The sequence below is a fragment of the Protomyctophum bolini genome (assembly GCF_963924005.1).
Source record: "Protomyctophum bolini genome assembly, chromosome: 4".
NCBI classification, from domain to species: domain Eukaryota; kingdom Metazoa; phylum Chordata; class Actinopteri; order Myctophiformes; family Myctophidae; genus Protomyctophum; species Protomyctophum bolini.
The window spans coordinates 11,581,955-11,599,443 of record NC_137865.1 but is presented as its reverse complement, the minus strand read 5'-3'; the positions used below and the strand labels follow the sequence as shown (position 1 = coordinate 11,599,443).

General features: G+C 41.8%; 1 protein-coding gene across 1 annotated transcript; it reads left to right on the top strand.

Moving 5' to 3' along the window:
- Positions 1-268: 268 nt before the first annotated feature.
- scamp2 (secretory carrier membrane protein 2) lies at positions 269-17,094 on the top strand. Its single transcript, XM_080761406.1, has 9 exons — positions 269-420; positions 7,045-7,122; positions 7,246-7,332; positions 7,912-8,023; positions 9,966-10,094; positions 10,508-10,667; positions 10,892-10,993; positions 14,076-14,193; positions 14,967-17,094. Exons 1-9 carry the CDS (start codon positions 364-366, stop codon positions 15,114-15,116), a joined length of 993 nt encoding a protein of 330 aa, XP_080617532.1. The 5' UTR covers positions 269-363; the 3' UTR covers positions 15,117-17,094.
- Positions 17,095-17,489: the final 395 nt, after the last annotated feature.

Sequence of the window (17,489 nt, the reverse complement as noted above, 5' to 3'; positions counted from 1 at the left end):
CACAGCGTACGTGACGTCACGATGAGAAATCTCTTCATTTGTTTTATGAATTTGTGATATCAATTTACTTTTTCTTGTAAAGAATAGTTACAAAAAAACAATTGAAATGGTGAACAATGCCGGGAAGAAAACGATACAATTCCAATATAATTAGTTTATTGAGAAATCAGACGTTAATCAGCCAACCAGCTTTCTAGACTACACTTGTAGTACACTTGGCAGGATGTTGTCTGCGCATGCGCCGTAAACTATTCGAGGAAGTGGAGACTGAGAGGAGGAGAGGCATATCAAAGCGACAGAAAAGTGTATTGTTGATTTCCTCCAAGTTGGCGAAGACAAAAAACAGCCTACACCGCGTCCAAAATGTCTGGATTTGACAACAACCCGTTCGCAGACCCGGGGAATGACAACCCTTTTCATGTAAGAACCACTTTTATACCATTACTAGTATCTAGCAAGTTGAAGGTCCCACTCAAATGTTGATGACTGGCTTATCATTCGTAATAATGATGTTGCATGCCAGGAAATGCACTGGGTAGGACCATCGGAGCTCTCCTGACTCATAGGCTAATCCCAAGTGATTGACAAACTTTAAGCCAGTCAACGAGCCATATCTGTGTCGCGGGCGGGGTTAGCCAGCTCTTCAACCAAATTCCACAGGAAGTTACAAATGCAACAAACTTTTAGAATCAAACTACTGCAGGTTCACAGCTTCACAGTTCACACACTGACACATGACGCCTATGTCAGTTTCCCCTTATTGTTCAGTGGATTGATTCTACTGACTAACTAGAATATTTTCTCTGAAAGTATTTGTTGTTGCTAGTGTCAGTGTGGTTTGGTTTTCAGCCCTGTGTAAACCATTAACCGGATGGTATGTATGTTACCAGGAGATGTGGATGGGGGGAAAAAAGTACAATCTACTATTATTGTCATTCAATATATTGGGCCCTGAGTTAATTGTAAAATAAATATACCAAAACCAACCTTTGGTATCGTGGCATTATGAAACTACCTGATTTAAATGACACATCTCTATTCCCTATAATACCATAGAAAGAGCTACTGGCAGGGCTCAAATGTGAACTGTAACTTTGTAAATGTGGACCTCAACAACTACCTCCCGTACACATTAAACACATGGTTAGTGGTGAAATGTTCAGAAACAGGTTATATCTAACGCTGTTTCTCCACTGTGTACACATCAGTGGTTCTCAACCCCAGGGGGGGTCCCCAATTATTTTTTTGGTGGGGCCCAGATGGCCAGACCATTGACCATTAATGCGTTAAAAACATTAAAACAATCAACTAGGAAAAAATGGTCAGACATTGGCCAAATTGTCAAATATTAGAGGCAAATGTTGTGAAAATAGCCCATCTACAATATGCTCACAACACCTCACAAGTTGTGCTCATGTACAGTAGATCTGCTGTTTTCACAACATTTAGCTGTTGAACTGAGACAAATAAAATGTATTGCCTGAACTCTTACAATGCTAAGTGGTTGTCAGGGTGGAGGCCTGGAGGGGGTCCCCAGTTCACCTCAAATATCATTATTTTCGGGGGTCACAGACTTGCAGGCAGCCTGAAAAGGTTGAGAACCACTTGTCTACATAGTAGACACACGATTAGACAGTAGACTCTACTGTGTCTACTGTTCAAATAATGACCTATGTGAGATATCTTGGCATGTGTACGGGCAGCTAGGGGAAGTTGGAAAGGAAACAGACAGCCAGGCTAAATGTATTGCACAACATGATGCATTATAATAAATCATTGGCTCATCCAAACTATGATAAGGCTAAAGGCCTATTCATACAGTTTCATACAAAACTACAGTTTCAGGTGATAAGGTGACCACCGAAAACTACAACATGACGTCACGCCGCGGTAGTAAGCGCTTCACCACTGACCCAAACACTATTTTTACTAACCACTGTTTCGGTGGTCACCATATCACCTAAAACTGTAGTATGAATAGGCCTTCCTTAATACTTTCTCAAACGGCGATACGTGACGAAAGCTAATGGCAATGTACTGTAGTATTAATTAGCCTTTAAGATGGATGTCATTATCAACACATTGGAGTATCTATTAGAGATGGCACTCTCTCATTTTTATTACCGTCTTATAGGACATAATAGGTTGTGTCGTGCGGTATTAAGGTATGTGAAAGTTAATGTCTGAAAGTTAACACACAGATGTGTGGAAAATGTAATTATTTCAGTAGTACGATTCACTACAGTTCAAGTTCAGTAGACTAGTTAACTATCGTTTCAACAGAGACAGGAATGTGTCTTGACTGACTCTCTGAAGGTAACAAGTGAATACACAACATAATACAAATAGTACAATATACAAATTTCAAAACAGTGCAAATATTACGGGATCCCCCAGCATGTGCAGATTAAGATCTGGGAGGACAGTTATTTTCAAAACTTCCTTAAAAGACACACAATGTAGAGCAGCTTCTAGCTCTGGTCCATAGCCTTACTGCTTCTGATTCTGCCCTGCAGTAAGGTTCTGCTACTTTCGCTTTTAAATCTCACATGGAACTCAGACCTCTTTAGCGTAACAAAGGCGGGTTGTGTCATTAGAAAGCCTACTTTCCTTAGTGGAAGCACTCTGAGCCCCCCACCACACGTATAAACGGTACTTTTTGGCCAAAAAGTACCGTTTATACGTGTGGTGGGGGGCTCAGAGAGTGCGTCCACTAAGGAAAGTAGGCTTGCTAATGACACAATCCGTCTTTGTATTGGTGAGTAGGTCAAACGTTCTTGAGATTTCCACTAAAGAGGAGAGGCTGGTCTGAGTTCCTTGTGGGATTTAAAAGCGAAAGTAGCAGAGCCTACTGCAGGGCAGAATCGGAAGCAGTACCAGAGCTAGGCACTGTAGGCGGCTCCATGTTTTATGACTTTATTTCCTGAAATAAGACTTGTGAATAACACAGGATACACAGGAGAAGCAACAAAGACGACAATGAGAATAAGACAAATGACCTCAAACTTTTTATACTCATTATTTTGAATCTTTCAAGATGTGTATATCAATTACGGCTGGGCAATTAACCAAAAATATATCAAAACCGATATTTAGAACCCATAACCAAATGTAAATATAGGCATATATATCCTTATCAGTAGTATCAGTGAATCGACACAAACTGTCTAATTGTTTTTAAAATCAATTAAATACATTTGTTTGATTAACCACTTAACTCACCATAACATTGATTTTGAATACCATCTCTGTCTTAATGTAAAACAGGTCCTACATTTGTTAAAATGTATTGTTTTTAATGTTCATAAAGTTCATAAAGAAAAACAACTTACAATTGTTTTGGGAGTGAAAGTAGGACTAGTCAATTGTCAAGTTATCAAACTTGCCAATAATGTCCTAGTATGACCAATTTTACAATGCAAGCTAAGCCATTTGTTTACAGTGCTGCAGTCACTAGACCTGTCAGGTGCACAATAAGATGACATCACTGTTTGTCTGCTGGGTGTGGCTACATTAAATAGCCTTCAGCTAGCAGCTGGAACATGGGGCCTGACCAGGCCTTTCTTTCTAACTGCCCTGTAGAGTGCAGCTCTTGACTAAGGGGGATTTGGCAAATGTTTTACTGAACTTGGTATTGTTTGATGGAATGCAGCCTTCTTAGTCCAATATGAGCACACAGTCTGTGTGATCCTTGGGAAGGGCCTGCAATCTACTGTAGGCAATGGATTAAGTAAACAGACTATTATGTTTAATGTAATACTAGGGTGTGGCAATTTTGGCGAATGTACTGACTGTATGTGTGTCTTAATACTCTATGAGCCAGGAAACGGTGTTGGATTTATGTTACATGCTTTTTCTGTCTACACCTAATCTCTTTCTTCACCAAAAATAGTTGATCTACAAGCTCGCCATGCGTTCTGAGCTTGTAGATCTGCTATTTTTGGCTAATATTCCCCCAAACCCCCCCCCCCCCTGAATATGGATGCTGGGGTGCAAGTAGTCATTTTAATAAGTTTGATTTTTTTTGTAGTGATAATAGCATTACTTGCCATTTAACATTTGTGACATGGAATTTTCACATCATCCCATCGCTATTGCTGGTTATCTATTTTATGTGAGTGAGGTCTTGCTGGCCATGTGTGTTAGTTTGGTTCTCATGCATACTGTATTAGTTTGTCCACACAACATTATGTACCAAGTTAATATCTCTTACTGTACAGCTGCTATATTTGCTGACACTTTGCTGAGATATTCAGGTGACATTCATCCAGATAAACTTAATTTGACACAGAGACTGACAATTACAATCATTTCTTCCTGTCATTCAATGTACATAACTCAGAATGAGGATATCGGTTGCCTAAAATGTAAATTAAAATCAAAGTTTCTCAAGCAACACATGGGCTCATCTATTCAGTCAGAATACAGCTAATGTTAAGGAAGTGCCACAAGACCTTAACTGATCATTAAAGTGAGTAGTTTCCTGGTAAAATCAAAGGTTGTGTAATAATCATTTATGAGACATGATTTAGCATTGAGATAAATTCATTTTTTACGTAAGAGGAATTATTATCTTTCAGTAGATCTGCATCTGTCAGTAGAATATTGAAATGTACACCTTTTCACTCACAGTAATCTTTCCTATTGGTCTGTGTGAATGGAGGCCATGGGCTGTATTTTGTGTGTACCAGGTCTTATTACTTAACTTAAGACCTGGAGGCGTGATCAATGCCATTTGGCTATTCTGAGTGGCCAAAGAGCATTGACCACGCCTCCAGGTCTTAAGTTAAGTAATAAGACGTACTTAAGACACGCAAAATACAGCCCAATATCTCTAACTTTTGTGTCAAAGCCAGAAGGTGTGTTCAGCACAGCTGACTGACAGCAGTTAACCGTGCGTCGGCGTCACATATCTGGGTTACTGTGGGTTGGTCATGTGAGGTCCAAGCCAAGGTCACAAGTTCAAACCTTACTTGAGGTTTCCTTGAAGTCCAAGGTCAGAATTTCAATCCCTACCTCAATCAAGGTTTCCTTCAGCAACATGATAAACCTCTAACAGTACCTGCTTGCTCAGAAGATACTGTGTAAATGTCTCAAAGTGGAGGTACCACAAGAGACATTTGGAGAAAATGGAATGGGTCCGACTCCTCAGAGACATAGAACAAAAAAACAACAACATGTAGGCCTAAACTGTGCATGTCTCCACAATGAAGATATGTGACTGTGCACAATAATAATGGAGTAACACATTTGGGAAGTGGTTCTTCAGGGGTAAAGTGGCCGGTAGAGCGGCCAGATAGTTCGATCCCGGGCTCCTACAGACAGAGTTGGTGTTGAACTAACGTTCTTGAGCAAGACTCTGAACTCTTAATTGCTCCCGATGTGCAGGTGCCTTGCATGATTCCCGCCACTATCGGTGTATGTAAATCGCTCTGGATTAAGAGCGTCTGCTAAATGCCTAAATTGTAATGTGTGTGAATCAGGGGGGCAGTCAGACAGATATTTTGTGAAGCCACTAAGGAAATGAAAGTTCATATAATGGCCTGTTGTGGCGCTGTCATTGGGCTCAAAAAAACCCATAGCCCCATAGAAGTCCATGTATTTGGGCCCAACATGGCCCTAAACATGGTCATGAATACTTTTTGCTTCCAGTCACTAGTTTAAAGTCTCATTTCTAATGTCATAATATTCTTTTAGGAAAATGATGGTCCCATTTATAAAAGAAATTACCATAAAGTCGCGCATGTTCTGAGGGGCGTGGCTACCGTTACAGTCTATGAACGGGATCCCCCACCCACTCGAGTCAAAATAAAAACCAACGAAGAAGAAGGGGGGAAGTCCCGCCTCGTTGTCTGGGCCAGCCAATGGGCCAGCTGGGCCCAAACGGATCTAGAAAGATGGCGACTTCCATTGCAAGGACTGACAGGCTTCATTTTACGTTCATGTTAGACCCGCGGAACGCTTTGTCCATATTTTTTACAGTCTATGGTGTGAATAGGTGAATGTAATGCACAATTTATGTAAAGTGCTTTGGATAAAAGCGCTATAAGTGCTCCATTTACATTTCTACATTGACTTGATTAAATTCACCTAAGATTTGGGGGAAGTGGGTTTGTAGGCCAGTTAATGTATTTCTGATTAGACATTTACCACAGTCTTCTCTTGTCTCTTCTGACCTCTTCTATCGGCTATACACTGTTCTAAGATCAGTTAACCTGATTCTTTTTGAATGATGTACCTATGAACTATGTCTATAATGACATGCAAAAATAACAATAATACATACATAATTCATATAGTTTACAAACAAACAGAGCACAGTAAAGTAGATAAACACTCTGACACAAAGGATGTAGAAATTGTAAAGCATTATTGAAATGAGGCATAATTCAACAGAAAATAAATGTATACGTTTTATGACGGACGCTCGGGCAGTATATAATCTTGTACTCTTAACACAATTAAAAGTGCTAAATCTAAATAACTAAATGAAAGTCATCATTGTAGCAGTAGCGTTTTTGACAGATGTTGCTTTCTTCACCATGTGCTGTGTATTAGTGATGTCTGTCTGTACACACAGTACTACAGTAGGAGGTAATGATTGAAAGAGGTTATCAAAACAATGTTTGAAGGTCACTCTGTGCTGCTTGTTACACAGCTGTGAAATGAACACTGGCTGCCCCTAGTTGAACAAGAATATGTAATACTGTTGTGTTGTCATCGTACAGTAGCACTCACACACACATTTTAACAATTTATTTATGTGTACACTCAAATATTACGATGCAGCAAGTATACATCCACCAAGTCGAGGCATAATGTCCTCATGATACAACAAGCAACACACACACACACACACACACACACACACACACACACACACACACACACACACACACACACACACACACACACACACACACACACACACACACACACACACACACACACATTTACTGTTATTTATTGGTTATAATCTAAATATCAGTTTTGATACATTTTCAGTGTTGAATTGTTGACAGTGATGTTTTATGTGTGTTTCAGGACCCATCAGTCACACAGGTGACCCACTCCACTGTAGAACCTGTGGACCAGTTCAACCCTTTTCCTTCACATCCCACTGTAAGACACAATAATTGCTGCTCTTGTTAAAGGAGTCATAGAAGTAGTATCACTAGGTATAATAGAAGTAGCACCAGTATTAAAAATGTCTTCTATGTTTCTTCCCTCCCTCCCTCCCTCCAGGATGATGTAACTATCAACACCACTCCTGCCTCCACCACTGCGTACCAGCCAGCTGTCCTGCAGCCCTCCATGGAACCTAGCCCTCAGGTCAGTCACTTCACCTCCACACAGTACTGTAACACTGACCTAGGATCTGCTTCCCCCATGCATTCCGTGCAAACAGTACTGTAACACTGACCTAGGATCTGCTTCTCCCATGCATTCCGTGCAAACAGTACTGTAACACTGACCTAGGATCTGCTTCCCCATGCATTCCGTGCAAACGGTACTGTAACACTGACCTAGGATCTGCTTCCCCCATGCATTCCGTTCAAACAGTACTATAACACTGACCTAGGATCTGCTTCCCCCATGCATTCTGTGCAAACAGTACTGTAACACTGACCTAGGATCTGCTTCCCCCATGCATTCCGTGCAAACAGTACTGTAACGCTGACCTAGGATCTGCTTCCCCCATGCATTCCGTGCAAACAGTACTGTAACGCTGACCTAGGATCTGCTTCCCCCATGCATTCCGTGCAAACAGTACTGTAACACTGACCTAGGATCTGCTTCCCCCATGCATTCCCTGCAAACAGTACTGTAACACTGACCTAGGATCTGCTTCCCCCATGCATTCCGTGCAAACAGTACTGTAACGCTGACCTAGGATCTGCTTGTGTGTAGGCAACAGCAATTGCAGCCCAGTCTAACCTGCTGCGACAGCAGGAAGAACTGGAGCGGAAGGCAGCGGAGCTTGATCGCAGAGAACAGGAGTTACAGAACAGAGGACCCACAGGTAGAACTATACTGACCTCTACTGCTAGACTACTACTATACTGACCTCTGCTACCGCTGCTACTCCACACATCTGTATCATCTACTCCAGAGGTTCCCAACCACCGGTACCGGTCCGCGGGACATGTAGGACGGAGAAGGGTATTTCAAAATTTCCCGGCTGTGAATCTATAGCCGGTCCGACGTCAGGACTTTCCTAACGTCGGTGAAAAGTTGACTCGGTCGCATGAAGACACAAAGGATTCATCAGTGTTGTCAGCACTGACTGTGGTTTATAAACAGCTTCAAGTCTGTGATACTTCCGTGTTGTATAACAGTGACATCGCTGTTGAATCCTCTGTATCTTTACCGTAGCCTTGTACAATGATGCTTGGCGCGACGGACCGCAGTCCCCCCCCCCCCCCCCCCACCCTCCATGTCAAGTCCAATTATGGATGGACGAGAGAGAAGAGGTCTCTAACCACATTCCGTGGGGCAATAAATAGGCTGCATGCTCCTGAAGAGGAGTTGCATGCAGTTGCTGTAGGTGTCTTACGACACCTACAGAGGAAGGGGTGCTGACTCACAAAGTACATACATGTAATGGCAGGGGAACAATGTTACTAAGTACCACTTTAATTCCTGTCATAAGTAATCGATATGTTTCTAGAGTCCATACTTAGATATTGGGTTACCAAAACACCTTTTATAATAATAACTAAGAGTACCAGTTTAATCTAGTCTGAGATAGCAGCCAGGCACAACACAGGAAGTGTGATGGGAGCTGGCTGACAGGCATGGGCTTAGAGCCGCCTCTCTCAGGCAGAGAAGGGGCAGTCAGGGCTTTCGATTTGTCTGACAACTTTGCCAGGGAGGTGTGACCTCAGTCAGGGCCTGCCGTATCCATGTGTGGGGCTTAGCAGTGAGTTTAGATTCAAGAACACCATGTGGGAGGGCACGGTGGCACAGTTGGTAGTGCTGTCGCCTCACAGCTAGAAGGTCCTGGGTTCGATTCCAGCTCGGGGCGCTGTGGGTGCTGGCGGTGTGTTTCCTCCTCCGCGTCATCAGTGCCCATACCCGAAGGCGGGGTTGGCGAAAGGGCCTTTCTGTGTGGAGTTTGCATGTTCTCCCCGTGTCCCCTATAGGGTAGGTACTCTCACAAAAAACATGCAGTAATCCTGGTCTCTAAACTGCCTCCCCCTGGCCAGCCAGGGCGCCTGATGGAGGGGAAAGGAACTGGCTGGAATAACGTGTTCCTTCCACGCGCTACGTCCAACCAGGGAAACTCCCGTCAGGTGTAAAGGAGCAACTTGGACACTCAGGCATGAAGGAAGCATGAGTTCAAGTCCGTTGCTCTCCCCAGGTTGGCGGAGGGTGTGTAGAGCCCAGGATCACATTAGATGATTGACACAGGGGTGAAAAATGGGTTACAAAATCGTGGGATAAAAAAATAAAGATAAAAAAAAGAACACCATGTGGGCCAATGGTAAATATAAAATGCTAGATATATAAATGTGCATTATTAATAACATTCAGTAATTGAGCTGAACTAGGTAGGGTAGAGACAGACTATTAGGCCAGGTTCCAGAGTACTGTATCCATCTTGTGTCAGGGGGAGGGTGAAACAAACAGTGTGTATGTTGTTGTATGTGTTTGTTTAATAACGTGTTAATAAAACCTTATAAAAAGCACGTTGAGTTTGTAAAGAGAAGCGATTATTGGAACGTTTAGTTTAGTCTATGCATGTTAATCTTTAGTAAAAGTTTGCCTGTTGCTGAGCCCGTCGGATGCTCTGCTAATCTCCAGAAATCCGAACACTCCACAAACATTTTATGAACTGTCACCATTTTATGAACGGTCCGTGGTATTAGAAAGGTTGGGAACCCGGCCTGATCTACTCAATCGTTTGAAGTACATTGCAAGTATATGTACGAACTTGATGTTTCTGCTGTTTACTTTGGAAGGTAAAGCAAACAACTGGCCTCCTCTCCCTAAGAGCTTCCCCATCAAGCCATGCTTCTACCAGGACTTCTCTGAGGAGATTCCCGTGGAATACCAGAGAGTATGCAAGATGATATACTACCTCTGGATGTGTAAGTACAGTACAATACAAACCATACAGTATACTACTTATACTCATTAGTATCAGTACTAGTATAATTACAGTACATATTGATGTGTACAATTTCGATACTTCATTTATTTACATACCTGTAAAGAATACACTTTTTGAAAGAAACACTAAATCATGTTATTTTATTATTATTATGCCACCATGGTAAAACATGTCACTCCTAGTCATTTCAACATGTCCATGGTCAATACAGGCATACAGTGTTATCAGTGCTCTTTCAGCACTCCATTGTTTGTTTCGGTCTCTGTTTACTTCTTCCTGCAATTCTGTCCTTGTGTCTTCTGGCCATTGTCGAACCGTGTCCCTCCATTCTGTCTCTCTATTCCTGTTGAGTTGATTCTATAATGGTATCTGTCCCTTTTGCCCCTCCAGTTTATTGTGTGACTCTGTTCCTCAACCTGTTGGCGTGCCTGGCCTTCTTCACGACCGATTCGTCATATGGCGTGGACTTTGGCCTCTCCATCCTGTGGCTCATTCTGTTTGCTCCCTGCTCCTTCCTGTGCTGGTACAGGCCGGTCTACAAGGCCTTCAAGTGAGTCTCTACGGTCCTTCGATACAACAAATCCTCAGCTTCAGTGCTGTTTTGTGGGGTCTAGTTCTGTTCACCCCATGCATTCAGCGAGTTACACCACCCTTGACACCAATGTATGAGGCATGAGTTGTGATTGGTATAACTTCTGTAGAGTACATTGTGCGGAATTGATAATATTGGTGTTGACTCCGATGGACTGATGCCGTTGTCTGTCTCATCTCCAGGTCTGACAGCTCATTCAGCTTCTTCTTTTTCTTCTTCGTGTTCTTCTGCCAAGTGGTTTTCATGATCATCCAGTCGGTGGGAATCCCTAAGTGGGGCAACAGGTGAGTCGCGCCCAGTCCGACAAACCGGTTAAAACCATAAATCCTTCAACATGTACAAAAAACTGTGTGATATTATTACAAACTAGAGTCTGGTCTGATGACTGGGTGCCTCTATAATGGTAAAGGTGACAGATTAACTTAAATTGCATCTGCATGCAGTGTGCACACGTGGTAGCATGATCCTGCTGTATGTCCAGTGTTTCAGGCCTAAACCACTCTCTCCTACATCTTTGTCTTGCCTCCATTTTTACTATCAGAGGTCTTCCATCCTTCAATGCTTCACTGCCTGTTTCTGCTTCCTGATGACTTCTGTAAGTCTCTGCTACTTACCCTGACCACACTAACTCCCTATTTGCCTTTATACCGTATGCATGACAATACTAAACCTTTATTTCTATGGCACTTTTAAAACCACACTTGCATTATATACCATAAATTAAGAATAGGAACGATGTAAACGCTTAGAAAATCCAGGCATTAATAAGTTTGCACTCTTGCCCAAATCAAAATGTTTTCCAGTCAGCTGACTAAGCTGAATAATACAAGAAGGGCAGAAGCTTACAAACCAACACACAACACAACACACAACCAAAAAGGAAATGTTCACACAGATTTGTTCACATGCAAAACATTTATCCATTTTGTGAAAAAGAATTGTAGTGGCAATGTTGGAAATGTTTTCTTTCTTCTTTTTTTTTAAACAAAAACATTTTTGAACCAACCTCTGGCTGTCATAGAGCCTTTTCAGTGCAAACCACCTTTTCATTGCAAAGAACTATTAAAGGACCACTTTTCAACCTATCTTCATATAATAGGTCCTCACTAATAATCATTATAAAATGGCACGATTTTTTTCTACTTAGTCTGTGTCTCATAGGAGGGCTGTGGGCAGTTTAGAAACTCCAGTGATATCATCATTAGGCAGATTATTTTTTTAAACAAGATTTTTTTTTACAAAAATGTTTAGATTTTCATTATCGTGAGAACGATGGCTTCCATGTTCACATTGCAACTTTTCAGGACTAGAAAGCCTACAGTTTCTATTAGCTTGTATTCCCCATTGATGATGTCACTGGAAGACGGTTTCTGAACTGCCCACAGCCCTCCTATGAGACACAGACAGAGTAGGAAAAAAATGCACCATTTTATCATGATTATTAGTGAGGACCTATTATAAAATGAAGATAGGTTGAAAAGTGGTGAAGTGGTCCTTTAAATAATAATAACCTGTGTGAAAAAGGAAAACATGAATGACGTGTCGAGTCCTGAACTTGTAGTGTTTTGTAAACAAACTCCAGCAATGCTATGGGCGCGTTCGGAAATAGCGCACTGTGCAATGCAAACTAATAGGCGAGTGCGCATTTCCAAACACACCCTATACCAGTGGTTCCCAAAGTGGGGTCCGGGGACCCCCAGGGGTACCTGAGGGAGTTCCAGGGGGGACCCATCTATTTTGTTCATGTTCATAAAGTGCTAAAGTGTTTAAAGCAGTGGTTCCCAAACTTTTTCATGTCAAGGACCACCAAATTGACACTACTTAGCCCGTGGACCCCCATTTGAAAAAATATGCCAGGGACCCCCATAAGAGAAGACGTACACATGTAGACGTCTACATTTAGACGTACACATTTAGCGTCTACATTTAGACGTACACATTTAGACGTCTACATTTAGACGTCTACATTTAGACGTCTGTATACATTTAGACGTCTACATTTAGACGTCTACATTTAAACGTCTACATTTAGACGTATACATTTATTTGTTATCCGTGTTGCGAGGATGAGGGGGTACCTGGAAAAATATCTACCCCAAAAGGGGTACCTGGTCCAAAAAAGTTTGGGAACCCCTGCCCTATACGACCCATAGACTGAAGGGATGCAACGCTCTGATTAGTTCAGAAGCACACGGCCTTCCGCTTTAGACTGAAACTTCAAAATAAAATCCCCCAAAAGCCACTGCACCTCGTCTTTAGCCATAGTACCTCTGAATGGTCTTGGGTTATGAGGAAGCTATGGCTCAGGAGTAGAGGTGCAGTGGCCATTTGAGAACCAGAGTGTTTCCGGTTTGATCTCCGGCTCGTCACGGCTTTGTGCCAGGGTTCTTGAGCAAGATACTGGATCCCTAACTGCTCCCGATGAGTGTGGTCGACTGTGGTACGTAGCATGGCTGCTTCCACCGTCGGTGTGTGAATGTGCGTCTGAATGAGTGAATGAAACACACAGGATAAAGGCGCAATAGAAATGCAGATCATTGACCATTTTAGATCATTGACCATTTTACCAAATAGGTTAAGTCCAAGGGGCCTGCAGGTGCATTTCTAGCAATCCTTTATGGATGTTGTCAAGATCAGACGTCTGGTCTTTGCCAAAAGTTCACCACAGAGGTCTTACTGTACTTTATTACTGCTTCTTAACACAAGTTAATCTTTTGAAAATAATGTTATATGATGACTCATATGTTCAAAGCCTTTCCTGATCAAAATTATCTCTTGCCACTGGCTCTCAACATTAGTTATTATCTATGTAACATAGAACAGATTTGCCTGCAATGATAATGATATGATGATGATAAATCATAACTTGTATTGCATGTCACCTTGCTCTGCGCTGTCTTGTCAGTCTAAAAGTCTCCAGTTTATTTTTTTCTGCTGTTTCCCCATGCCAACTTGTAGTTCTATACATTAATTACATCAACTCCATTCTAGGGAAACACTATTATAATATAATATTTACTGTTACTAGTACAAACTATGTATATTAGTGAGATAGACCACATCAACATAATGGAACTTTTTGTCCTGAAAATACTGGTATTTAAATGAACCAAACATAATTGTCCCTGTAAACTAATGTTACCACAATAATTGTCAACAAGAAATATATTGTCAACACAATGGAAAGCAGTTGCAGCTTGTATGCCTTACTTATAGGAAAATCATTTTGGACCGTTAAATCCTTAGGTTAGGATATAAAATTTTATTGATTTTTGGATGGAGGTACCTGGTAACTCTTATAACTACACATGTTGTGAGTATGATTTTGGCCTTACGACCACTTGCATTCTCTTTGCTCTGATTCAGTGGCTGGATTTCCGCATTCACTGCCATTAGTCATAGCACGGCGGTGGGAGCCATCATGATGCTGGTGGCCTGTTTCTTCACCATCTGTGCTGTGCTCTCTGTCATCCTGCTGAAAATGGTGAGGAATTGTCTTGTCTCCGTCTCTCTCTCAATACATCTCCCTACCTCCAATGTATTTATTCGTGAGGGTGGAAAACACATCTGTTGATTTTTTTGAACCGGAGAACTATCCTATTATAAATGCGCCACATCTCTTGCGTGCGTGCGTGTGTGTGTGTGTACGGTTGTAATGCACGTAACTCGAGAACCGTTTGCCCCACCGACTTCAAATCGACACACATGCTTTCCACACCCCCACAGGGAGTGCAGTGCCCGGTATCGAGTCGGTGGCATACAGTACATACCGCTCTGGTCAGGCTCTGCCAGTGGACCTAATGAGCCAAAGTCTCCTCACCTGTGCAATTTCAAGCCTCTGCCTCAGCCAATTGATTGCCGTGGTAACCCCACACCTGCCAATTTATTACTTAACCAGTCCACTTTTCAGTCAGTTTGCACTCTTCAGACACAGGCAGACAAGGCACCTCCATATGGGACACAGACAGACAGTTAAAATGGGTGCTATGACAAAGGGTATTTCATACTACAGACATCTCCATATACAGTATGGGCACTAAAGGGACACAGACGGATAGTTAAAACGGGTGCTATGACAAGTTGACATTATTAGGGTCCCAAGTTGCACCGTTCTCAAGTAGGCCGGTGGCTGATGGGCACGTACAGGTCTAGTAACTGAAATGGCACAAACCTCTCTTCACTCCGTCACCCCTTGTGTTTCATGCTTGAGATGCGATCTGCTTATCTTTAGGCTGATCACTGTCTGTCCCTCTGCAGGTTCACAGTCATTATCGGCGGACTGGAGCCAGTTTCCAAAAGGCTCAGCAGGAGTTCTCCCAGGGAGTTCTCACCAACAAGCAATTCCAGACTGCTGCTACCACAGCAGCCTCCACTGCTGCTCAGGGAGCCTTCCAGAGCAACAACTAATGCTAGGCTAGGCAAGGCTGAGCTCGGCTGAACTTGGCTAGTCTGCTTTCACAGTTCAAGGCAAGTCTGATGTGGGCTAAATTTGGCATATCCAGGCTAGTCTTGTGTAGGTGAGGCTAGACTAAACTTGGTGATTGCTTGACTACAGGCTAAATCTCATTCAGCTAACTCAAGCTGAGCGCTCAACCTTGTTAAACTATGCTCCCTCATTTCACTCTCAATATCTATGCATCTTCCCTTCTATAACTCCATGTTAAGTGTGGTTTCCTATTAGTCTGTCTCCCACAGAGACAGCAAGGTCCCCTGGCTCTGCTAAATTCAGCTCCAACAGCAGTTTAAGAGACCGTTAAAGGGAAGTTCTCCCATCAAATGCATTCTGGGAAGGAAAGCATGTTGTGTGATTGCCATTTTAAAGTGTCTACGCTTGGTGTATTGTGTGTGCACTCTTGGCTAAGCTCTACAGTATGATGACTTTCTCCAAGGCGTTCCTGTCTTTATAATGTCTTTTAAGTGTGCCTGCGTGCGTGCGTGTGCGTGCGTGCCTGTGCCTGTGTGTGTGTGTGTGTGTGTGTGTGTGTGTGTGTGTGTGTGTGTGTGTGTGTGTGTGTGTGTGTGCGCGTGTGTAATATAAATACGATGAAGGTTTTGTTCCTCCTCTGTCCTCTATGGTGTTTGTCTTGTTTCATAGCCTTTTGTCTTTTAATTTCAATGTGCAGAAGAGGAGAAGTTGCTCCTCTACTTATGATGAACCTGCGCCACTGCATGGCAAGCAGAGTAAAGGCTTATTTCTACTCTGTTGCATGACGAGATGGGGCATTGTGCTTATCACCTGAATTTTCCTTCAGCATCCTAGTGGTGCTCTGAAGCAATCTGTTGGCTCAGGGAGTTCAAAGTTTATAAGTAGAGCAGCGTGTGTAATTGCATAAATAACTGGAATGGAAAGACCCCGATTTTAGAGAATTAATTAAGTTAATCACAGTCTCCATAGTGTTACTATGATTATTAACCCGAAGAATCACGTAAGCTTCAGCTTCAAAGGTGCCACATTTATAGAATTTTGTATTGTTGTCCTGTCACAAACATGTTTAAGTATTGTTTAGTTTTTTTTTTTTTTACAGTATGCTCTTATTTCTAGTCTGGAAGAGATATTGATGTATTGATGGATTTAGTAGAATGTTCTCCATGAATCTCCTGCCTGCATAATTTGTATTCTATTCAATCAAGAGAAACAGTAGTAGTGTAAAGTTCAAATAGCCAGTTTTCAAACATTGGTCTCTCTTTGTTAGCAAAGAAAATCAAACGTTAACTATTATTATCATCATCAGTCATTGTATGTAAAGGTCTAAATACAAAATGAAATGGCCAACACACGCAGGAAGGAAGCTTCGATAGATTGAATGCCATAAGTCCTTGATATTATAGTAGATGCACTTTCAGCCAAGATGGCCTTCTGTAGCATTCAAACAAAGCAACATGTCTGCTATATCAGTGACCACTGCATTACAGCTATTAAGAGTCTTGGTATGTGCAGAGGCCGTCTTTCTTTTATTGTATACGGTATTCCCATATACTAAAAAAGACGATTTATTAGTGAGTTGAGCACGCTTTGTGTTAAGGTTTAATAACTATAATATACTGTATGTAAATGCTGTAAACTAAGGTCTCAATTCAGAAAAAAGATTGTAGAAAATGAATTTAGCTTCAACGGTGGAGGTTTTCTTGAATCGGCGGTAGATCTTGTTGTGTGGCTGATGATGCAGCTTTGACCAAAACTTTGAAAAGTGCCTTGAGTTTGTTCTTATGTATGCTACCGTGGTCATTGGTTCCTAAGGTAACCAACACAGTATAGAAGATTGGAAAATAATAATAATCAGCAATGCCATTTAAACTGTCTTTCATTTGGTGACCGTACAGCCAATGCTTTTTTTTGTTGATTTGCCAATAGATGTATAGATCAATTAAAGTCTTTATTATTGTGTATATTGTCAATTTTTCAGTAACCCCCCCCCCACCCACAGTATTAAAAAGTGCTTCAGACAAAACCACCTAACTCCATTGGCCCCTAAAACTGTCTGCTAAAGCAGCTATAACCTCTCCCCCTCTCATGCAAGTATCATCTGACAACATAAAGTCACAATACAAACTTTGATGAGGCAGCATTGCTTATATTTAAAAAAAACAAATATGTATGTTTCTTGAATAATTATAATTTTGGAGTTAGGTGGTTTCTCCCAGACAACAGAGCTATGTGAATATATGCTGTATTGCAGGCTTTGGAATGAAAACCTTTTTTTTTTGTAATGATTCACTAGAACCTATGAATTCTGAAAAGAACTGCATTCATACTTTGATTGTACCTTTTGCCCTGGAGAT

Excerpts from the sequence above, each read along its gene's own strand:
- scamp2 (XM_080761406.1), top strand. The coding sequence starts at position 364 with ATGTCTGGATTTGACAACAACCCGTTCGCAGACCCGGGGAATGACAAC. Across the intron at positions 7,123-7,245 it reads CTTTTCCTTCACATCCCACT|GATGATGTAACTATCAACAC; the intron begins GTAAGACACAAT and ends CCCTCCCTCCAG. Across the intron at positions 8,024-9,965 it reads ACAGAACAGAGGACCCACAG|GTAAAGCAAACAACTGGCCT; the intron begins GTAGAACTATAC and ends TTACTTTGGAAG.